Raw genomic sequence first — 24,668 nt, 5'->3', positions numbered from 1 at the left:
GCTTTCACTACAGTATGAAAGGTATTTGTGAAAACAGTATGTAGGATTATTACTGAATGACGGGCAGATGGGAAAGAATGCCGCAGTCTTCCCCATGCATGGAGATATGGCACATGATATACATATATATATGGGATGAATTTTCAGAGACTTGCGTGTGGGTGTGAGTGTGCGTGTAAAATCAGCATATATGCACGTAAGTACCCTTTGTGCATGCTAAGCAAATTTTCAAAAGGGTGGGAGTACACACATACTTGGATTGGCCACTGTTGGAAACAGGATGCTGGGATTGATGGACCCTTGGTCTGACCCAGTATGGCATGTTCTTATGTTCTTATGTTCTGTCCTAGCCATGCAGAAAAGTGTGTTTTGCAAAGAGGGTATTCCAGGGCAGGGTTTGGAAGTATGCACACAGTTGTGTATTTTATAAACTGAGTGTGCATGTACACCATCCAAAGTACATGCATGGTTTTACACTTGTTAAACGAAAATTCAGTGTGGCCTCTCTGTCTGCAGTTTTTTTTTTTTTTTGGGGGGGGGGGTCTGGAACAAGGAGTAAAGGATGTGGGTGATCTAGTGAAGTTCTGGGTCAGCTGGTAGAAGTCTTGGTGAACTGGTGCTTGGAAGTATCTGCACAGGTGTTTTCATAAGCTAGTTACAAATACACATGTCAGCCAACTATATAAAATACCTGCTTCCGCGCATAAACAGGATTGTTACATGCATACCTTAATAAAATAGATGTATAAACTATGTGGATTCATGCGTTAAAAAATGTGATGTACTGAAACAAATGCACATAATTTGGGGGCAGTATTACACCAGTATTTTATAAAGCTTGTTAGGCCTCTGTGGTGCTGGAAGATGTGCCCTTTTCCTAAGGGAAGAACCTAAAAAGGAGTTACATATACATACGTAATTCATTGTGGCTTTGTTCTCTCACCATAGGATGAAAGACTGGGGGTTGAACACATACATGTATGGTCCCAAGGATGACCTGAAGCATCGATTGCTGTGGAGAGAAGTGTATACCCCAGATGAAGCAGGTAGGTAGTGACGGAGAAAAGTTTAATACTCAAGATTTAAGATGCCCTTTCACTCTCCTCTCCTCCTTTTGTCTCCTGAACTCTCTTGGCCTTCTCTTCCTCTATCTTTGTAATCTCCCCCCTCCCCATCTCTCTCTCTCTCTCATTTTTCTTCACCTCTTCCACTCCTGATTTTCAGTGCTCTCTGCCCCCTCACCCCCTACCTCTCTAATTCTGCCATCTCCCTCTGGTTGTATAGCCGGACTGCAGTCTCTGGTGTTGGCAGCTCAGCAGAAAGAGGTGGAGTTTATTTACGCGCTTTCTCCAGGCCAAGATATCGTTTTCTCCAGCGCTAGTGATCACACCTTACTCAAGCGGAAACTGAGGCAGGTAGCGTGTGAAATTCCAACATTCCCATGTGCGTGCCGGAGCCATCGTTACATACAGTTTTACCTTCCTGAGTGTATGAGCAGCACATGTGCATGCAAGTCTGTGTTGTATGAGAGGGGGATGTGCATCTGCAAAAAAAGGCAAAGGCATAACAATCAGCCATCCATGAATGCACAGGAAGGAGAAAGGTTCAACATTAATCAGCGCAGGGTACACATACCTAGCTGGAATTCTGGTTGTTTATGGGGACCTCATATACGTCTTCTCTTTCTTTTTTCTCCCCTGTGTTTTCTTCCCTCATGGAAGCGCATACTATAACGTACATCACAATAGTGCAGCGACAAGGTAACATAACACAGTTTCTAAGGGCCTAGGTTTCTTATTTTTCACATATTGGTAATAATAAAGAAGGCTCTAAGTGTTTGTAAATAAGTTTGTTACATGCCAGGTTACACAGAACTCATTCACGCACGTGAATTATGTTTAACTGTCTTTGTTTAAAAGTCTTCTTTTTATATATATATACGATATAACTGCTGACTTTAAGAAATGTGATTGAACAGTCCACACCTTTGGGGATAGTCGTACGAATACCTGACTCTTGTGGACAAATTTCTGCAAATGAAATATGAATCTGCCTGAAATTTGAAGTCAGGTATGGGAAGTCATTCATTAAACACCTGTCCATCTCTTGTAAATTGAGTCCTTGGGCTCATTCCATGCTAACAGATGAGAAAGATTCTGTTTTATTGAGATGCATTGCTGATATGGATCAAGCCACATTGTATTTAAGAGGTGTATGCCTAAGGCGGTCTACACTGAACTTTTGGATGGGAAGGGTGACGATGAAGTCGATCAGATGTGTGCCCTGGCTGTAGCAGACTGCTTCGGCCTCTCTCGTGGGAACTCTCCAGGGATGGCCATGGTCATGCAGCCCTGACCCTGGAATGTGAGGCTTACCTGCTGCCCCCCAGTCACCTGCCGTATGTATCTTTCCAACCCTGCTGAGCACTGACCCACTTGTTGCAGGGTGGGGAAATGCGGAGTCTGGGAATAGGAATAGGATAAACCTGCCGAGCCTGAAGAGGATCACGTTCTAGGAAACAAACAGTCCACACTCAAAGTGTTATAGAAAGAAAGATCAATGTTACGTAGAAAACTTCAGTCAGCAGATAACCCCCACCCCATACACACACACACACACGCACAAGTACACAGTCCCAGAACAAAAATTCAAACAGGCAGCTCTTCAGATTATAAAATCACATCTGCAGTCACAGATCTAATGCTGCTTAAGTCATTTCCAGTTTCACACTGGACACTATTATTACTTCTGAGCAAGGCCCCAAAATCTTCAGACCTCCTCAAGAATTTAAAAAAAAAAAAAAAAAATCCTCTTCTTATACCAAAATGACTCACAGATGGCAGTCTGGCCAGAATAAATCATCTCCTTTTTCCTCAGGTTTGGATCTTCCTGGGTTAGCCAGGCCCTTTGCCCTTACAGGAGAGACATCCCTTCTTGTGAACAACTGGAAATCTAAAACAGAGCGCAGCCCCTATGTTGCCTCTCCCCAGACTCCCTCCAAGATGTACATCTGTTCACTCCAGGAACTGCCTTTTCTCCTCCCCCAGTGTCTCGTGGCATCACCCTTTAGAGCACTCCTACCATTATACAGCCTTTAGGGCTGTGGTTGCCAATGTTTTCAAGCCCAAGGCTCACCAGCCTGCACGGAGTAGGCAATGAGGATATGGAGAGGACTCATATAGCCAAAAGAAGAGCTAGGGAAGCACTGAAAGCCCCACCAGTCTCTCTTCCAAACTTTAGAACAAGGAAGAGAGGAAACAAAAGTGCACGCAAACTCATCACAATGGACCAGATCCCTCTATATACAAGAGCAGGCAGCTGCCAACCAGCTATCAGGGTCATTTATCAAAATGTGTTAGGGCGTTATTGCGTGTGTTAGGACCCTAATGCCATAACACACGTGATAAATACCGCATCGTGAAATGCATATGCAAATTTAAAATTAGCATTCGAGTGGGAGGAGTTTTGGCAGAGTAAATGGAAATGAGGATTGGTTAACGTTGTGTGCGATAAAGTAATGCACAGCAACACAGGTTTTAACAGCACTAATAACTACAACTTTTTTCTGTGCATTGTGCCTGCTTTTGCTGTGTGTAATGGCCAAAACAGTATTTATCACAAATCCCGGTTCGGGAGGGGAGGAGGCGAGAGAGAGAGCCTCTGTGGAGGTTGGTCACTCATAATTGAACTTTTTATACCATAGTAAGAGAGGGCATTATGAACTAAGGGTGAGGTTCGTGGGGTGGGGTGGGTTTTGGGAGGTAGTTTTATATGCACAGTCATACATATGAACAGCACAGTTAACCATCAGTGAAGATTTAATGTGATTTGGAGGGATGAAAGGTAAATGAAGTGAGAGCATCAAGCTAGGTAGAGAGTAAAATATACAAATCTACAGTAAATACCTATGTGATGCGGTATCAGGAAGATTAGCCTATCTATGCCCCCTTTTTATCATGGGTGCTATTTTTGCTATATTTATAGCAAAATGATGAATCTATGTCTAGGTTAGTTATCTTGGCTGCCACATGTGGCTGCTAGAGCTCCTTCACTACTGCTACTTCCAACACTCAGGATAAGTCACATCCAGTGCTCCGTGCATGCTTTCCCATCTTACTCAGTCTAGGGATTGGACAGAGGGTGGAAGGACTCAAAGGAGGAGGCTCAGGATAGGGAAGATGAGGAGGTGCTATGTGCGATGTGAGTGTGCTGCCCAAAGCAGAGACCAGCTATCCATGCCCTGACTATGCCCATTAATTATCACACTCTGGGGCTCATGCTGTAGCTAGGAAGAGGCATGCATGATCACACAAGTTCCCTAAAAGGAGCTCCTATATGTTTAAATGCCACCACCAGTATTTCTTGTTGATACAAGGTGCTAAGAGCCGAGCCCAGGTGTTGGCCTGGGTCCAAGCATCAGGCAGGGTGATTTTTCTGTGGCACACCCGATCAGGTCTAAAGGCACACCGGTGTGCTGTGGCACACTGGTTGGGAAATACTGTTTTAGGGGATGGATCACCCTGTCATCCTAGGTGACACTGTTGAATGAGAACATTTACCATTTTAAAGTAGAGTGAAAGCCATACAGGTGTGACGCATACATTAATAATGATCTTTTTGGTTTCCTGGTACAGGTGGCAGACCTTGGCTGCAAGTCCTTCGCACTACTCTTTGATGACATTGACGTGTCTATGAGCGTAGCGGACAAAGACATCTTTGCGTCTTTTGCACAAGCTCAGGTGTCTGTCACCAATGAGATCTATCAGTATTTGGGAGAGCCTCGAATTTTCCTCTTCTGTCCCACGGGTAATAACAACAACTTACCTTTGCACGACTGCCTCTGTCGGGAACTCTCACAGCAAATGGGTTAATAAACCTGTAATAGGAAGGAGCGAGTTATCCAGTACTCAGGAAAGGCCACAGTTACTTCCTGTGTGAGGCTGGCACTAGTCAGTTCAATGGCACAGCAGCTTTTTAGCTGGCAACAGCATAACAGTGAGTGGTGGCCAAATCATGGAGGAGCCTGAGCAGGGGGAATCAGGGCAAGACGCTCTGAGTTTAGAGATTTATTCTTCCTGCCAAAAGGGAGAGGACTAGCACCACCTAAAAAAACTAGTTGCTTAATTAATTATTCTGCTTATCTGGAGGTTTTAGAGGAGGCCATGTTCCTCCTCTCACACCATGTCCGTAGCACAGTCTAGCACAATGTGGCCCTGGTCTCATAATTTGCTGCATCCAAGTCTTCCTTCATTTCCAGTGCGCTTTCATTGCCGGCTTCCTTTGCTCTTCCTGCAGAGTACTGTAACTCTCTTTGCTACCCCAGCTTGAGCAAGTCCCGATACCTCCAGACGGTGGGGGAGGAGCTGCACCCAGGGATTGAAGTTATCTGGACAGGTGAGCACTGTCATCTGTACATTCTATTTTTTTTTCCCATGTACTGCTCAAGAGAAATTTTTTCAGGATGATATGTGGTAAGGAATATACTGTAAATCATTTTCCCTTTGCCTTCTCCATTGGATTTTAGAGTTTGAGGCTAAATCACTGCCTTCTCAAGAAAGCAAACCTTTGGTGGTACATTTTGTGCACGAGTCAGGCTACATTTCAAAGTAGTAGGTTCTAAAGTCACTTGTGCTTTCAAGCTCTCTTCTTTGAGTTTTCTTATTTAAACGTTTGCATTTTTTAAGCAAGTGTAGACAAAACCAGTTTAGATCCAAATAAAAGCCTGCTCTGATTTTTGTGATATCATACTCATCAGGGCTTTCTACTGTTGACTGGGTATGTTAAGCTAAACAAATATATATAATACATTTTGATAATTAAAATATATATTTGATTCATTTTAGTATATTTTAGGTTAACAGTAATTAGCTTAAGTAATTTTTAAGTACAGCACAATTGGTAAACATGCTGTCTTTTTAGAATTGCTTAATATCACATAGTCTATGAATGGCAAGAAGTCTTGATGGTAGAGTAATATCATGAAATGCACAGGGGCCTACTTAGAATTAAAAATGCTACTGAGCCCTGCTAAAAAAAACAAAAACTCTTTGAACTTATTACGGTTGCAGTGCCATGTACTACAGCATGGGCAATCTCGATTCAGGTCTCCCATCTATCAGGGCTCGGGCACACACCAGAAAGGTGATGAGTTCAGACCCAAAGAGGAAGGAAAGATGGTTGGCAGCCCATGCCACCCGAAGAGCAGAACTGAGGAGATGCTCCACCAGCCCTCAGTCTGCTGGGGGTTTCCAGAGCTGCTTGGGTAATGCTGTGCAAGCAGTGTGGGGGCAAAGGCAAAACCATTTTTATACAATTAAAAATTAAAAGAGTGTAATTAAAAGCCCTCAGACTGCAGAATGGGATTATTTGGAAGGCAGCATTTCTAAATGGATGTTCCCTGTACGTACCTGGATCAGTCCAGACAGTGGGTTATGTCCCCAATCCAGCAGATGGAGTCAGTCAAAGCTTCGAGGGGGCGTCACCACTAGTGCTACTACCCCCTCTGCAGGAGTTCAGTATCTTCTGACTCCAGCAGATGCGAGTAGGGAATACGGGTTGCTCCCGATTACCTTAGGCATTCCTTGTACTTCTCTTTCTCATTTTCTCTCTGCCTACTTATTTTTGGATCAAGTTTTGGTTTAAAAAAAAAAAAAAAAATAAAAAAAAAAAAAAAAAAATTAAAAAGGATAAAGTTAATTAGAGGGCCTTAATTGGGAGGCGTGGCTTCCCTCTATGTTTGTCTGCTCTCTCCTTCTCCTTTCGTTGCGTGCGGGGTAAGTGCAGTGTTTTGTTTTTTGCTTCTTTCCCTGCAGTTTGCTTCGACGGACGGTCGCGGAGGCCAGTAGGACCGGCCTCTCCGCGTTCCCTCTCTTGCCTGCGGCCATTTTCGCGGCTCCTCGTGGGCTGCGGAGGCAGGCAGGGAGCTCGTCGTTGGCGGGTCGCGCGGCCTGGAAGGCCCCCCCCGCGGTGCCGTCTTCATTCTCGGCGGGTTGTGCAGGCCGTCCGGGCCCCCCCGCAGCGGCGCTCCCGTTCTCGGCCCCCCCCGAGGCTCTGCCGGGTGATTTTTGCTCTGCCTGTTTTCCCTGCACAGCTCCGATGTGCCGCGGCCAGAGCGCTGCTCTGCTTGCGGCGAGCTGGCTCGCGGATATCGAGGGAGGGCATCTGTGCGAGGGTGTCTCCCCGTGGGGGGAAGGCAACCTCGCGGCCCCCCCGCATCAATTTCCCTCGCCTCACAGGCTTGCCCGGGCGGCGGGGGCCGTCCCCCTCCCCCATTCCTGGCGGGAACGGCGGCCATCTTACACTCTGCACGCCCTGAGGGGGGAGCAGACAGCGCTGGGGGCCGGGGATGCTGGGGAATCCCCGCCACATTTACTCCCGGAATCGGACCCGGAGACGGTCCCGCAGGGGCCGGGTTCCCCGGGGCCCCCCCCCTCGGAGCCCCCCTCGGGTAGACAGGGGTTTTCCCCAGAGTTTATTCTGTTGCTGCACACCGCATATCTGCAGAGCCTGGAGGCTCCCACGGGACCTCCTCCAAATAAGATACCGCGGCTCTCGCTACCTTCACCGGCCCCCCCCGCTCCGGCGGGTGTGGGGGCCCCTCTGCCTCCCGCTCGTGCCCGGCTCCCGGGCAGCTCGGGGACTGCGGGCTCAGGACCAGGTTCCCCTGGATCGGACCCGGCGGATCCGGGTCAAGCGGACTCCACTTCAGAGGGTGATGATCCGCACACGCTGCGCCTGTTCCAGCGGGAAGAGCTGGAGGACCTACTTCCACAGGTTATTAAGGAGTTGGACCTCGATCCACCGCCGGAGCCGCCCGCGCCCGTAGCGCCCGCCGTGGTCACTTCCTCAAGGAAGGGGGATCCGGTCCTGGCAGCCCGGAGGCCGAGGGCGCGGGCCTTTCCCATTCATGATTCTTTCCTTCAGCTTCTCACCGGGGAGTGGGATGCCCCGGAAGCTTCCTTTAAGGGCAGCCGGACCATGGAGAGGCTCTACCCGCTGCCGGAAGATTTTTCTCGATCTCATCAAGGTACCTAAAGTGGACTCCGCGGTGACAGCGGTCACGAAGAGGACAACCATCCCAGTTTACAGGGGGAGCGGCCTTACGAGACGCGCAAGATCGCAAGTTGGAAGTCTTCCTCAAGCGGGTCTTCGAGGTCTCCGCGGTAGGTTTGCGGGCGGTGATGTGTAGCTCGCTGGTTCAGCGTGCCAGCCTTCTCTGGGTTCAACAACTGCTCACGTCTCAGGTCCTACCGGCCGGGGAGGCCCGCCCAGGCGGATAGACTGGAAGCTGCGGTTGCGTATGGGGCTGACGCCTCCTATGACCTGTTTCGGGTCCTCGCCCGCTCCATGGCCTCGGTGGTAGCGGCACGGCGCCTCCTATGGCTCCGCAACTGGGCGGCGGACACATCCTCCAAGTCGAGCCTGGGCTCCCTGCCATTTAGGGGCAAAGTTCCTGTTCGGGGACGATTTGGATCAAATCATCAAGACGCTGGGGGAAAATGCGGTTCATCGCCTGCCGGAAGACAGGTATCGCTCCACCAGGGCGTTCTCGTCCTCGCGGACCAAAGCCAGGGCGCAACGGCGCTACCGGAACTACAGACCGGCGGCAGCCAGGCCCTCTGCCCCCAGGTCTCAGCCCTGGTCTCGCTCCTTTCGCGGGCGCCGCCCCGCGCGGCCCGCCCCCGCAGCTGGACAACCCTCTCCCAAGTCCTCGCAATGATGTTCAGCTCGCCCACTCCGCCGTCCCCAGGATCGGGGGACGACTGGCGTTCTTCTACGAGGAGTGGGCGCAAATCACCTCGGATCAGTGGGTCTTGGACACCATCGGACAAGGTTACGCGTTGGAGTTTGTCCGCGCTCCAAAGGGACGGTTCATTTTCTCCCCTTGCGGCTCGGACACCAAGCGACAGGCGGTGCAGTTGACCCTGGACAGACTTTGGGAGATAGGCGCCATTGTGCCCGTGCCCTTCGAAGAGGTGGGCTCGGGCCATTATTCCATCTACTTCGTGGTGCCAAAGAAGGACGGATCCTACCGGCCCATTCTGGACTTGAAAGAAGTCAACAAATCTCTCCGGGTGGTTCGGTTCCGCATGGAAACGCTGCGGTCCGTGATCGCGGCGGTGCATCGCGGGGAATTCCTGGCCTCCCTGGACCTGACGGAGGCCTACCTCCACATCCCCATTCGCCGGGAGCATCATTGTCTTCTGCGGTTCAAGATCCTGGATCAACATTTCCAGTTTGTGGCTCTCCCGTTCGGGCTAGCAACGGCTCCGCGCACTTTCACCAAGATCATGGTGGTGGTGGCGGCTGCCTTGCGGAAGGAGGGGATTCTCATTCATCCTTACCTGGACGATTGGCTCATCCGAGCGAAGTCTTTTCAGCATGGACAGGAGGCTGTGGCCAGAGTTATCGAGTTTCTGCAGTCCCTCGGATGGGTGGTGAATTTCTCCAAGAGCTCCCTGGTACCTTCGCAGCGCCTGGATTTCCTAGGGGCGACCTTCGACACCCGCCTGGGCGCGGTCTTTCTACGTCAGGACAAGGCGCGAGTCCTGCGGGATCACATACAACGGTTTTCTGCGTTATCGGTTCCCACCTCCTGGGACTATCTGCAGCTCCTAGGGGTGATGGGCTCCACCATCGACATGGTCCCTTGGGCATTTGCGCGCCTCAGGCCTCTACAGAGAGCGCTTCTATCACGTTGGAAGCCGCTTTCACAAGACTACCAGGTGCTCCTTCCTCTACCGCTGTTTGCCAGGAACAGTCTAACCTGGTGGATGAACCCGGAGAATTTGGCCCGCGGCATGTCTCTCGATCTGCCAAATTGGGTCGTGGTAACCACCGACGCCAGTCTAGTAGGATGGGGAGCGGTCTGCGACCGCAGCGCCACGCAAGGGACGTGGTCCGCGGAGGAATCGAAGTGGTCCATAAATCTACTGGAGACCAGAGCGGTCAGATTAGCGCTCCAGCACTTCCTGCCACTCCTCCGGAACCGGGAGGTCAGGATCTTATCGGACAATGCGACGACGGTGGCCTACATCAACCGACAGGGCGGCACCCGCAGCCCGCAGGTCGCGCTCGAAGCAGAAATGCTGATGCAGTGGGCGGAGCGGTATCTGGCCCGCCTGGCGGCCTCGCACATCGCGGGCGTGGACAACGTACAGGCCGACTACCTCAGCCGTCAGCTCTTGGACCCCGGGGAATGGTCCCTCTCCGACGAGGCGATGCAACTGCTCGTTCGACGGTGGGGACCCCCCCACCTCGATCTCATGGCGTCCGCACGAAATACCAAGGCTCCCCGGTTCTTCAGCCGCCGGAGGGAGCGGGGAGCAGAGGGCGTGGACGCTCTCGTACTCCCGTGGCCGGCCAACCTGCTTCTTTACGCGTTCCCGCCGTGGCCGCTGGTGGGAAGGCTACTCCGCCGCGTAGAGGTACACCAGGGTCCGGTGATCTTCGTCGCTCCGGAGTGGCCAAGACGACCTTGGTTTGCGGACCTGCTCCAACTGGTGATCGACGGACCCATCCGTCTGGGACATCTCCCCCGCCTCCTTCACCAAGGCCCGGTATTTTCGACCAGGCAGAACTCTTCTGTCTTGCGGCCTGGCTTTTGAGAGGCGCCGCCTCCGGCGCCGGGGCTACCAGGAGGCGGTAGTCTCAACACTGCTGCGTTCTCGAAAGACTTCGACGTCGGTAGCCTATGTGCGAGTCTGGAAGGTGTTCGAGCTGTGGTGTGCCGGACTGGACACGAGTCCCTCTGAGGCATCGGTTCCTCAGATCCTTCAGTTTCTGCAAGCAGGGGTGGACAAGGGACTTGCCTACAACTCACTCCGGGTTCAGGTGGCCGCCCTTGGCTCGCTCCTGCGGGACGGGGGTTCCCTGCTACAACACCCGGATATTCTCCGTTTTCTCAAGGGTGTCCAACACATGCGACCTCCGGTGCGGAATCCTTGTCCCTCCTGGAGTCTCAACCTGGTGCTACGAGCCATGTCAGGACCTCCGTTTGAACCACCGCGGAATGCGACGATCAAGGATCTCACTCTCAAGGCGGTGTTCCTGGTGGCTATCTGCTCCGCTCGGCGCATCTCGGAGCTGCAGGCCCTGTCGTGCAGAGAACCCTATCTCCGGTTCTCGGATTCCGGGGTTTCGATTCGTACGGTTCCCTCCTTCCTCCCGAAGGTGGTGTCCGCGTTCCATGTGAATCAGACGGTGGAGCTTCCTTCCTTCTCCGCTTCGGAACCGAGGTCTCTCCGGCTTCTGGACGTCAAGCGCACCCTGCACCTCTATCTGGAGGCTACGAATGACTTCAGGACTTCTGACCATCTCTTCGTCCTCTGGTCCGGCCCTCGGAAGGGAGCTCAGGCCTCGAAGACGACCATTGCCAGATGGTTGAAGGCTGGCATTGCCGCTTCCTACATTGGGGTGGGGCGGACTCCCCCACCTGGTATTGTCGCGCATTCTACACGCTCTCAGGCGGCCTCTTGGGCGGAGACCCGCTCGGTCTCCTCTCAAGAAATCTGTAGAGCAGCCACCTGGAAATCGCTACACACTTTCTCCAGACACTATCGTCTTCACCTCGCTTCCTCGGTCTTTGGACACTTTGGTGAGCAGGTTCTACGAGCGGGTCTCGCAGGATCCCACCCGGTTTAGGGAGCTTGGGTACATCCCACTGTCTGGACTGATCCAGGTACGTACAGGGAAAAGAAAATTATTATTTACCTGCTAATTTTCGTTCCTGTAGTACCATGGATCAGTCCAGACGCCCACCGCATTTGGGTTTTTATTTCTGCTCGACAGTTTTGCCGCTACTGGATGGGAGTATTTTCTCTCTCTCCCGATTTCTCAGTTTTTCACTGTTTGTCACAGTTCCGTTTCTGGGGGTGACACGCTGACCTTTTGACCTCCCACCCGTTGGTGGGACAGGTACGGTTTTGTTGCTTAGGTTATGCGGCTGTTTTCGCCGTTGATTAAACTTGATCCAATCTGGGGGTTCTTTGTTTACTCGGGCTTTGATATACTCGATACTGAACTCCTGCAGAGGGGGTAGTAGCACTAGTGGTGACGCCCCCTCGAAGCTTTGACTGACTCCATCTGCTGGATTGGGGACATAACCCACTGTCTGGACTGATCCATGGTACTACAGGAACGAAAATTAGCAGGTAAATAATAATTTTCTTATCTTTACCATAAGGTTTTAGAGTCTCCTTTAAAGAAAAGAACCCTTAAATTCTTCATCTCACTTGTCTTTAAATATACGGTACATTATTTATATTCTACCTTTCCTGGCTGGTCAGCTACTTCAAAGGGGATTACATTCAGGTATTGTAGATATTTTCTTGTCTCCAGAGGGCTCACAATCTAAAAGGTGAATTTTTAAAGCCTGGCACGCATCAAAACCGGGAGATATGCACACAAGTCGGGATGGTGCATCCCAAGCGGATTTGAAAAGCTGCCTGTGTATGTGCGTATCACCCACTGCACGCACAAATGAAAAGCTCTGGAAAAGGTGGCGGGGTGAGGGCGGAGCCTGGGCAGGACATAGGCTTTCCTGGATTTCACCTTGAAACTTGCATATAAATATTTACATGCACAGGTGCACACCGGGGTCCCCTGCTGCGTAACTTTGCTTCTGCTATGGATGGCGTGTAAGCCATAAAACAAAAACAAAACTAAGCCTATCAGCGGGGTTTTAAGGGTCAGGGCTAACAGGGGAGAAGGGAGGCTATTAAACTAGGTGGGTTTAGTAGTCCTATTCCTTAACTGGATGAAATGGGAACGAACTGGTAAAACTGGTAATGGGTGTCGGAGCACATGTCTTTTTAAATTCCCCCTCTTATGCAGTAGAAGTGGCATTTGCGCGCTTAGGTGCCCATCCACTTAAAATTGCGCACTCATGTGCACACATTCAGGTTATTTTACAACATGCACACATATACATGTGCATGTTGTAAAATGGCCACATCCCCGGGCACAGGCCAATGAACGCACTGTCCCAGTTTGTACCTGAGGCAATTAAGGGTGAAGCGAGTTGCCCTAGATCACTAAGGCGCTTCACTAGGATTTGAATCCTGGATTCCCTGCTTCCTAATGTGTTGCTCCAACCACTAGGCTACTCCTCTACTCAAGGAAGCTAAAGTTCAGGACCCTCTCTCCCTCAATCCACTAGAGAACTTCAACTCTTATTTTTTTTTTCTTTTTTTAATGGATTTCCTGACTATAAAACTCAAATCTTGTCATCTCTCAAGAAAGTCATAGCATGGGCTACTTCTAAGTAGCCCATGCCATCCTTCCATCACCCCCTGGATTACCTGTAAGATATTTTCTGAAGTGTGGCTTTTGTATAGCACTTTGCAGTAAAGCCCACCGGTATCCTGATGGGTGGGGAACCCTTTTTTGAACTGCTGCTTACAGCTAATGCCTCATCCAGCTGCCACCAATGTGCTGTTAGAGACAAATGTGCGTGCATTGCATTCATACTAGTGCAAACGTCAGTGGTGAGATGGATGCTCCTCCCCTTTGCCCTTGCCAGCACAGTCTTCATTTGAGCACGACATTGTGTGTATAGGGAAGGAATCACCCGATGGCTAAATGTAGTTCTTGAAGGAACTTTGTAGTAAGGGGCGAAATAATGGATCAGCTGCTTAAATCCAACATTCTCTACAATCTGCAGTGGCTGATCATCCAAAGCAATCATTTCATCAATATGTTGTGTAGCCACTTTGGATACTGCCTGCTTCCTGCTCCGGGACAGTGCAGTAGGACACCACCCCATCTGCTCAATGGTAGCTTGCCGCTGCTGCCGGGGGAGAGACTGCTGCACATGCACACTACTTGTACCTGAGGAAGAGGACTGTGGGGTAACACTAGAAGAAGAAGAATGACCACAGTCTTCTGTACTGCTTTCCTCCTGTGGTTTCCCTGTTGCTTTAGTTGAAGCCTGGACTAAGCGCTATGTTGTTTGTCCAGGTGATATCTCATGTTGCTATTAGAAATATGTCCAGTAATCCTTCCCTGGCTCACCATCTTTTTACAATGGATACATTCAGCAAATCTCTGATCAGCCAGAGCATGAAAATGATTCCAAATCTTAGATTTCTTTCTAGTGCCCCTTACTGTAGGCTGGACCCTTGTTGTCAATGTCATACTAGTAGTAGTAGTAGTCACTTGCCAATGTTCAAATGGTATAGGGGTGATGCTGGCAGTGGTTTTTGCACTCTGACTAGTACTATTTACTACCACCATCTGCAAGTGCATTGTCATTGGTAGTGTTCTCTTCCTTCTCACCAGAAATGTGACTAGCCAAGAAACCCTGAGATACTTCCACAGATTTTCCCTTCACCTTGCTAGCAGATAATTCACCCATTAGGAAATCTACATCAGATTGATGATTACTATCATCATCTTCATCATCATCATCAATATTTGAATAATAAGATTCATCATGCAAGAACTTATCTAGCACTGTTTTCCATCTAAGACTAAAGTGCACTGCACAGATTTGGCCTTTCCATCACATTGTTTAGATTTTCCTCCTTCCTTGGCCTGCAAGAAACCTTGATCTTCTATATCCTCACAAGTATTAGAAGGATTATCATTCTTATTCTTCTCAAAAATTTGCTGTCTTTTCCTAGGAACTGGTAGACTGCTCTTTCTGTTAGCACTACCCATGCCTTGTTCAGGCCCTCTACCAGTGCCAATACTCTTGCTGCTACCATCATATTTAAACATTTGCCAGCCATTACCAGTACTTGTAGTACTGGTAGTACCACGTTTTCTTCCAGAGGGAAAAGGCATGATGATCGATTGAATTATTTTACTTCTTTTAGAGATCACCGCGCACACTTTGCACAGAGACTCTAAGGTCATTGCTTAAGCTGGTTGCACATAGTGAGTGCACATAGACAGACAGCACACACAGTGCACTACGGAGACCGTCTCGAATGCTAAAGTTGGCAGCACAATGCAAACACACACACAGTTAGTGAAAGTGGTCAGGTGGCACTCGCTGTGACCACCAGTGAGTCACTGAAAGACCAGTGCTGTACTGTTGGTCTGCCTGCTTTGCTAGCCTGCCAGCCAGACACAGTCAAAGGCGCAAGTGCAACACTAATGTCATAATGTGACGTCACTCATTGATGTGACGTGTGCGTGTGTATCTTCGTAATACTGTACAAGAGCACTTGAGTTGCTGCTCTAGTCATCTTATTCACTATTCTTAAAATGTTTTATTAAATTTGAAAATCTGGCACTGATGTTATTGGTCCAGATGCCTCAGACCAGTGGCAACTTGACAGATTGCAGAGCCCATGCCACAGGACAGAGGATAGGATAATAACAAGTTAGATAGATTGTCCGGGCAGTCTCTCCACCTTCCTTTCATGTCTTTAGCAGCCCGGAGGCTGCCGCCATTCTTAAATTGTGGCTGGAGCCGCGCTGCCATTTCCCAAGCGGCCCGGAGGCCGCCGACATGTTTTCCACCTCTTGTAGCAAGAGCTGCGCTTTTTTTATCTTTAGTGGCTGGGGGCCGCCAGCACAGACACAGCAAGGCAGGTGCCGTGCTGTAACACTCAGCATGGTCCAGAGCCACATTGCAGCATTCTTATGTGGCCCGGAGGCCACCATCTTACCTGGGGCCTTCCGGGGAAAGAGGGCCTGAAGCCCCAGACTCTCCTGCGGCAGGGCGCCGCTCTTCCTTCATCCTTAGCGGCAAGGGAGCCGCTTCCGGCATCAAGGCCTGCCCTAAGCCCTTTCTTCAGCTCCTTCAGCATTCAGCGTGTAGCAGGGCCGCTGTCCAAGGTCCTGTACAGCTTCCTGCTTCCTCCTAGGGGGTGAGGCCAGCTTTTCTCTCCCTATTTAAAGGAACAGCATGGGAGTGGTGCACCACTGATGTCATCAATGGATCCGCCTCTTCTGCAGTATAAAAGGCTTCAAGCTTCATTCCTTCCTTGCCTTTGCAAGGAACTAGTCTTCCTTAGGACTTTCGTCTTCTGGCTTCTCAAGGCTTCGTTCCATGTGGGATCCCTTGTCTTCATCTAGATATTCTTCTTCCGTGGTCTCTTGTCTCGTCAAGCTTCTGTGTTCCAGATGTCTTCATGTATCCTGATCTTCATTTCCTGATGTCTTCATGTCCTGATCTTCACCGCCAGATGTCTTCACGTATCCTGACCTTCATCTCCTGATGTCTTCACATCCTGATCTTCACTGCCAGATGTCTTCATGTAACTTAATCTTCTTCTTCAGAGGTCTCTTTGGATCCAGCCTTCATGTATTTGACCTTCATTTCCTCGGCAGCGCAACCTCCTGAAGCTTCTGGCTTTTAATCCTCCTTGCACTGAGTCCCGTCTCAGTGTTCTTTCACAGAGTCACACCTCGGTGTTCCTGGCTCCAAGTCCTATCTCTGAGCTTCTTTCCGTCTCCTATACCCTGCCAGACCTTCGGAGTCTATTGCACCTGCCTCCGTATACCGAATGAACTCTATCTTAAAACTTGTTCCGTCTGTGTGGTCCGCACCTGACCTTGATTGGCTGTGGAGGGCACCCCTCGGAGCAGGCCTCATCGGAGTCTTCATTTGAATCTTCTAAATAGAATGTATTGGGAACCATCAGCGTGGTCCGCGACCAGCCAGGCTTGGCTGTGTAGGGCGCATAGCATGGCCTCCTAGACAGTATTGTGGACACTGTGACTCTTTTTCTACCAACTCTCAGTCCTCTCAGACCATCTCTTCAACCTTCCGGAGTCCTCCTTCTTTGACCTATCTGAGCCCTGCCTCCTACCACCTTCTTCGACCTATCAACCAACCAGAGTCTTGTCTCACATTCTTCAAATACCTGAGGGGGGAATCACCAGCGTAGTCCATGACCATCTCTCATTGGCTGAGTAGGGCGCGTGATGTGACAGTACCTGTCCAGTACTTTTCAGCAATACAAGTCTTTGTCTTCATCTACCTTCAATCAGGTACCCATGAAGCCCTCATGTTTCCAGTCTTCATCTTGATGTCTTCATCCTTTGACCACCATTCGCCCTGTTGCAGTTGTGGCTCCATGCGGCAGGTCTGAAAGGGCTAGGAGTAGTCAGAGGACCACTCATGAGACCAACATTGCGTTGTTTGGATCTCTTCTGCTGCGTACAGGTGCGGTGGTGGTCAAGGTCCATCTCATCAGCCTACATTCGGACGCCTCTCACTTGCTGGAGCTCCTCTACAGCTGTGTCATCACCCGAGGGCACACATTCCACCAGAGATGGGTCCGCTACCCGCATTCTCACAGCAACTGTGTGGCTAGTGACTAGCTAGCTAGCACCTCCATTCCAGCACACTAATGCCTGAAAGATATTAACTCTGCACTGATCCTCTGCAGCACTCACTCACTGAGATCACAGATCAGAGAGATCTTCAGTAAGTGCCTACCTTACAAGCACTGGTGGTGTGGCACTGGTCATCTTCACAGAGAGAGTGGTGGATGCCTGGAACGCCCTTCCAGAGGAAGTGGTGAAGACCAAAACTGTGAAGGATTTCAAAGGGGCGTGGGATAAACACTGTGGATCCATAAAGTCTTGAGGATGTGAATGAAGAGAAGAGGCATGGGGGTGGCTTGCGGGAATGACGGCTACTACCTGGTGATTAATACCCTTATTCAATAAAAATTCTTACGGTTAATGCGACTTCAACATTGCTGTATGCTTCAACGGCAAGAGGAGATGTGGGAAAAAGGATTTGCATTCACAAAAGCATGGGAGTAGCTTGCTTGTTGCAGCGGTTACTACCCCAAACCAAATAAGCCTGATACTTCACTTTCAATGCATATCCAAGCAGCTCTCTGCTTCAATGACAGGGGGAATGAAGAAAAGAGGATTTATATTCAGACAACAACCAAGGACTAAATTGCACAGGCTGGGTAAACAAATAAGCGTGGGAATAGCTTGCTTGTTGCGGCGGTTACTACACTGAACCAATCAAGCCTGATACTTCACTTTGAATACAGATACAGCATAGCCCACTGCTTCAATGGTGGGGGAATGAAGAAAAGAGGATTTATATTCAGGCAATAACCAACAAGGACTAAATTGCACAGGCTAGGTAAACAAATAAGCATTGCAAAGCGGATAGAAGGAAAAGTTTGTCTTTTTGAAGTTTAGGAAAGGCCCAAAAACTTGGTTTTTCAAGATGTATTATTCATAATGGGCCAAGGCCGATTAGAAACATTAGAGTAGTTGCTGCAGGAGTGGGAGGAATGGACTTTTATGGAGGAAGAGGATTTTGTTGATTTTTGGGCAATGTTTTTATTATGAAACGGGTTGGTGTAACAAATTGTTGTATTGATCTTGTTAAACATTTTTAAACTATATTGTTGATTTCATAGTTTTATTTTTTTAAAATAATTCTTTTTTATTGTAAATCATCATGAGTTTTACAAAGTGATATGTAAATGTGAATAAATAAAGTAAAGACAAATAATAGGTGATTGTGTTAGAGTAAATATCTTAACATAGTAAACATCTCCTCAATTCTTATTTCTTTTCAATATGTTCCACTGGTAAATAAACAAGTTAGGGTGAACAATCATTAGTCAGACCCGTTTTGTTTCATGGATGTACCATCTTAAATTTCCCTTGTTCTTCCCTATTTACAAATGCAAGCAGACTGCGAATCACAATGTAATTTTAAAAATGAAGCCAGATGTAGTGTGATTTAATTGTGGAGCATAGGCTGTTCACAATAGGATGGAGTCTGATTTGCATTTCTTACATTAAAGATAAATGTACGGCTGGAAACCTTTCTTCTCTAGAGTGTCACAGCAATTGCCTTCATGATGTGAATAGTTTTGTGGCAAGCTGGAGTTGACTAGAGGAGGGTTTCCTTGTGAAAGTATTGTAAGTCTTTAAAGTGCTTTCAGTTCTCTCTGGAATAGAATGCATTATATAATTTCCACATATTTAAAGATATTTTCTATAGTCTGATAAGGCCCAGGTGGCAGGAGACTTAAGCTGTGCCTTCTGTTTCTGGTTTTCTAGGGCCAAAAGTTGTGTCTAAGGAGCTGTCGCCAGACTCATTACAGGATGTGACAGGGGTCATCAGGAGGCACCCTGTCATCTGGGACAACCTTCATGCCAATGATTATGACTCTCGAAGGGTCTTTCTAGGGCCTTACAAAGGCCGCCCTTCATGCCTGATTCCTAAGCTTCGTGGCGTTCTCCTTAACCCAAACTGCGAATTTGAGGCCAATTTTATTCCATTTCATACTCTGGCTAATTGGCTACAGTGCGGGATGGGTGGTGGCAAGAAAAAGAGGAGAGAAGCAGGTACTCTTTATTAAATAGTTTTTCAAAGTTTGTCACCATCACTTTTTGATACTGTTGTGCTGCATGCCAAACTCGGGCAGTATACCTTCCAGTCATCACGTAAACCTGTAAGAGTTTCTGACACATCAACATTTTTACTGTTGTTAGTACAAATTATAACTGGATAATATGCAATGAAAATACCCTGTGTCTTATGCTAGCACTAGCTACAAAATAAATAAGAATGTGGTTAGGTAAGGTAATCTTTCTGCATTTTATTGTGTATGATACATATGTTTTCTTTTTTGCTTTTACTCTTTCCTTTCAAGTGGAGTAGGTGTCTTAGTCTTGCTTTAGGTATGGAAACACAATGTATGTTTACCTAGAGCAACAGCAGGCCAAAAGGGGATGACAACAAAGCTGATTTGCACAGAGCAGCATTTAGTCAAACTCCTAGGATAAGAGTGGAAGCAGAACTTGGGTACACTTTCAGGGAAAATTGAGAAGAAGTGGCAAGTCACTTAACGTGGGGCAAGGCAGCTTGGCTACATTCTCCAGCTAATGGCAGAACGGATGAAGAAGAACTTTCTGCAGGTGATTAAACTTGTAAGACTAGCAGCTGGGAGATCTCCTTAGCACAGAGAGTGGTGGAAAGGCAAAGAAGAGTGATGACCAAAGCTACAATAGTGTAGGTAGGAGTAACAGGACAGACTGGGTGTGCCAAATGATCCTTATCTACTGACATTTACTATGCTGTTATGTTGTGCTACTGTAGATGAATGTAATATGTTTAATAGTGGCACTGGCAAGTATATAAGTATTGTGGGTTGCAGAATATGGTTATTGTAGGTCAAGGGTAGGCAACACTAGCCTTGGAGTGCTGCCAACAATATGCATGAGATATATTTGCATACAATGGAGTCAATAAGTGCAAATATATCTCAACGATATTCATTGTGGAGATCCTGAAAATCGGACCTGTTTGTGGCACTCCAGGACTGGAGCTGCCTATCCTTCTTAAGGTAGCCATCTACTTGGAGAGATTCTTGATCATACAGATAATATACACTGCCATTCTCATGTAACTTTCTCACAATTCATTTGAAATCAATTTGAAACAGGGTTCAGACAAGTTTGAAATATTTCCATGATACTTAAAGACAATTACTTTTGCAGTTTAAAGATGGCTTGAAGCCAGTTTTCAAGCAAATTGTTTAAAAACATGAAATGAGCACTATACCTTAAAGGGGATCTCATTATGGTCAATATTCAAAGCCTCTGTGCATGTAACCTTTTGAGTAAGGTGCACAAAAAACAAACTTTGAATGTTTTTCTCCACATACATATTGAGCACACAAAATTTACCTGCGCAAAAGGGGACACCAAAGGACGTATTCAGGACGTATATGTTGAGCATATACATTCAGCACTGTCTGTCAGAAAAATTACAGTCCTAACTTTACCCAGTTAAGTTACAGTAGGCCTATAACTTTCTCTGAGTATATTCAGAATGTGCATAAGTTCTGCTGAATATTTGCCACAAGTTAAATGTGTACCCTTCTCTGGATAAACTTGCACTTGCTACATCACTGAATATTGACCTCATTGTTAACAGTAATAAATGTGTTGCATCAGCTGCAGCATAAGGAATTTAGCAGTAGAAAGGATCTGGGTGTCATTGCTAATGTTGGTACAGCAGCTATAGCACTGAGAATACTTAACTGGAGCAAAAGAATTATCAGCAAGGATATTGCTAGCATTCTACAATTCTCCCGTGAGAATTGTATTCAATTTCAGTCTCCCTCTTTTATTATAAGAGAAATGTACCAGAACTTGGTAAAGGAGAGTGAAAAGCAAGTAGACAGAATAACATATTGCCCCATAACAAAAACTAGGACGGCTTTTTCACCTTGCCTCATATATACAAGGATTGCGAGTCCCTCAAACGCAGCACTGAAATTCTGTCTGTGTAACAGTGTGGGTGCAATGCTCAGAGGCAACACTGGCCTACACCATCATTTCTGACAGGCTTTTTTTGTACCCTTTTTATTTATTTATTTATTTAGAATTAAATTCTGCATTTGCAGATGCTGCACTTAGGGAGCTGACAAATTGTCCTGAATTTAAAAATAGAATCTACAGACTGCTAATCTGGCAGTGTTATATTTCACTTCTGACTTTGCTGGCATTAGCAGAATTTTCGAGCATCATACAAATATAAGTAGAACAGTGAAGAAAAAAAATAGTGTGAGAGAGACACAAGCCATAAGCAGTAATGAAATAAACAAATTGAAGCTGGTTGATAGATGGGAGCATAGATACAAGAAGCCAAATAAAATGACAGCAGGACAAAGAAAAAGTCAGGTTTGAATGACAAGGGTTTTGTGTATATTTGATGGTATATAAACATTTCCAGGTACTGATTTCAACTGTCAGAAACATTGTTAAGAAATGGAAGTTACATGGAACTCTTGAAATCAGTACAAGATCTGGAAGACCAGATCTGGAAGCACAAGATCTGGAACTGCCTGAAGAGTGATCAGATCTGCATAACAAAACTTGCAGATCATTGCTAACAACCTGCTGAAAAATTTAGTGACACTAGTTCACATGTCCATAGTATAGCATTGTTTTCACAGCAATTTATTATAATAATAATAATAATTATTATTATTATTAATAATAATAATAATAATAATAATAATAATAATTTAAATTGATTGACCACTAATTGATACAATGTCATCAAGGCAGTTTATAATATCAAAATATTACATAAGACAAAATAAAAATTAGAACTAACATATGTAACTTCCATTTCTTAACAATATTTCTGACAGCTGATATTAATAGCTGGAAGCATTTAGAGATTTTATTTAGAAACTTCTCCTGTTTTGCAAGAATGAATTATCATTATTTTCACATTCTCAGACAGCTGCTTAGAGAAGTCCATGGTTTTGAAAGTAGACAGAATCACATCCTGAAATGCCAGAAGGGTCAGAGTATTTATTCTTTAACTGGCTAATTGAAGGCCTGAGTCAATCAACTTTTTGGGCTTTATTAACAATTTTTTTTTTAAGTAATAATGAATCAACTGGAAGGGCATCCAAACCTTTGCACATGCCACATTCACCATTGTATTATTTTCAATCTGTTAAACTCAGTACATTTAAAATTGCAGAAACATGTTGTGTTTAACTTTGTAAAAAAAAAAATGAGTGGAAACTCTGACAGCAACATTATCATATGCTGTGAGAGCAATGCTGGAAGGAACTGAGAGGGGGGTAAGACACTACTATGCTCCTGGCTGGAGTTTCAGGGGTTCCGAGGAGGTCATGGGGTAGATAGGATAGAGATAGAGGTTTTGGGAGGGGGGAGGGCAGGAGACGACGTGAGGATATTTCCAAAAATATTAAGGAAGGAGAGGAGGCCGGCCTTGGGGAACTAGCACCCACTTTTTATATTTAATTTGGTCAGCTGGGGGGGGGGGAGAATTAGGCTCTAACCCACACTTATTTCAAAGTGTTTTGTGGAATTGGGGGCTGCAGGATCTAGTCTAAAGGCTCACAAACTTTTATTTTTTTGTTTAGCAGCCACTTAACTGATTATAAAATATAGCAGGTTAAGACTAAAGATTAAAGTTATCCGGGTACATGTACCCGGATAACGTTAAACCTAACTGGTTGTATTCAAACATAGCCGATTAGGTCTAAGGGTAGCCAGATAATTTTAGGCAAATATATTCAGCGGGATGTTTATCCCGCTGAATATACAGGACAATTTATCTGGCTGAATTTAGCTGGATAATTCGCCAGCTTTCTGAATATGGATCACTTAGTGATTCACTGAAACATAGAATTTGACCAGGAGTGCTTAAACTTTTGCACACAACTGTATAAATGTTTTCTTCTTTATTGGATGGTTTCTATGGGTAACTGGCCCTCTCCCACCTCATTTTTTGGAATAGGGTCCTTTGCTGTGGAATGCTACAAGACGGGTGTTCCACAGTCGCAGGACATAGAATCAGAATGGGATCTGAGCTACAATGCCCAGGAGGCCCTGGATCAAGCTCTTCTGGACTGGGTCAGGGAAATCCATCAGCCCATGGAGCCAGGTAAGATACAGGATGTTACTTTCTTTATGCTGTGTGTGTGTGTGTGTGTTTCCAGGAAGCAGAGGAGGTGTTAAGAGTCGTTCTCAATTTATAACTTTGTCCTTTTTCTTCACACAGGCAGACAGTCCCATGTAGCTACACTCAAAACAGACACTATGGACCCCAAGTCACAGGCAGCCTTCAAACCCTGGACTGAGGGGGGAAGTACTTTTGACTCAATCTCAGGGTCAGTACAGACTAGTAAAATTAACCATGATTGTATGAAATCAAAGGATTCCATCTTTCATTCTAACTCCCAACTTGTAAATTCACCTTCTAAGATAGAAATGGAGACCACTAACCCAGGGTCTTTGTGGAGAGGAAAGGGCCCATCATTTCCAGTCAGGGAGGCTTATGGGACGGAGGTGAGGGCTCCGGTAAAGGAAAAGAGCCGTAACCAAACCTCTGGCAATATCTTACTGATCTCCTCGAACCCTGAAAAAGAGCACAGGATGGTGACAGACAGTGGAAAGGATTCTGGGATGGGTGTCGCTCCCAATTGTCCTTTCATGCAGGCTGAGAGGAAGATGGAATGTGCAAATGTTGCCACTGAAGTATCATCTAACGAGAAAGGACTCAAAGAGTGCCCTATGATGTCTCCTACCAATGGAGTAACCACTTCTGTAAGAAAATGCCCAGAGATAAGAGAACAAATTATACTAGAAAAGGTGGTACCATCATTGATCCGAGATCAGCTGACTAAGAGCGACCTAAGGACTCTGGTAGACCTGTACTATCTGCCATATGAACATGGGGAAGAAGCTGGCCAGTTCCTCAGGGAGTTCCAGTGGCTCAGAGCACACAGTGACCTGGTCAGTGTTAATGGCAAGAAGAGTGACGGTCAGAAGGTAGGTCACTGGGGGTTGGGAGGTTTTTTTTTTGTTTTTATTTCTTTTTGACCTATCAGTTGCTACCGGCTTGTTTGGCTTTCAGCTTTTACTGGGCCTTTAGCACCACGAGTGTTCATTCACAAGTTTCCAGTGTTTTCCTGCAGTTTTTTTAATACCACCACCAGCATCACAATGTAGACCAACCGTCACAGTGACAGCTTTCAACCAGGGAATATAGATTATGGCTCCCTCCTGAACTTGAAACCTGATTAGCATGATTCTGGCCATTACGGTTCTGTGCAATAAACAGTGTGCATGTTAAAGTCCTGGTATGCACATTAAAAATAGTGAGCTATGCATGTGCACATTAAAAGGTTTTAGGAAAATATCATCATTAGCATGCAAAAAGGTATTTG

General features: G+C 46.9%; 1 protein-coding gene across 1 annotated transcript in view; it reads left to right on the top strand.

Annotated features, from left to right (window-relative positions):
- The window catches only part of LOC115094676 (protein O-GlcNAcase-like), a 96,228-nt gene that overhangs the window by 33,459 nt on the left and 38,101 nt on the right, over positions 1-24,668 (top strand). The window contains exons 2-8 of the mRNA XM_029607929.1: positions 949-1,046; positions 1,285-1,415; positions 4,635-4,806; positions 5,296-5,394; positions 19,003-19,290; positions 23,237-23,383; positions 23,501-24,270. Of these exons, the coding sequence (XP_029463789.1) occupies positions 949-1,046; positions 1,285-1,415; positions 4,635-4,806; positions 5,296-5,394; positions 19,003-19,290; positions 23,237-23,383; positions 23,501-24,270 (1,705 nt within the window). The remainder of the gene's footprint in view (positions 1-948; positions 1,047-1,284; positions 1,416-4,634; positions 4,807-5,295; positions 5,395-19,002; positions 19,291-23,236; positions 23,384-23,500; positions 24,271-24,668) is intronic.

Source organism: Rhinatrema bivittatum, chromosome 1 (genome assembly GCF_901001135.1).
Source record: "Rhinatrema bivittatum chromosome 1, aRhiBiv1.1, whole genome shotgun sequence".
NCBI lineage: Eukaryota > Metazoa > Chordata > Amphibia > Gymnophiona > Rhinatrematidae > Rhinatrema > Rhinatrema bivittatum.
The sequence above is the reverse complement of the archived record's forward strand: the minus strand, read 5'-3'. Positions and strand labels throughout refer to the sequence as shown.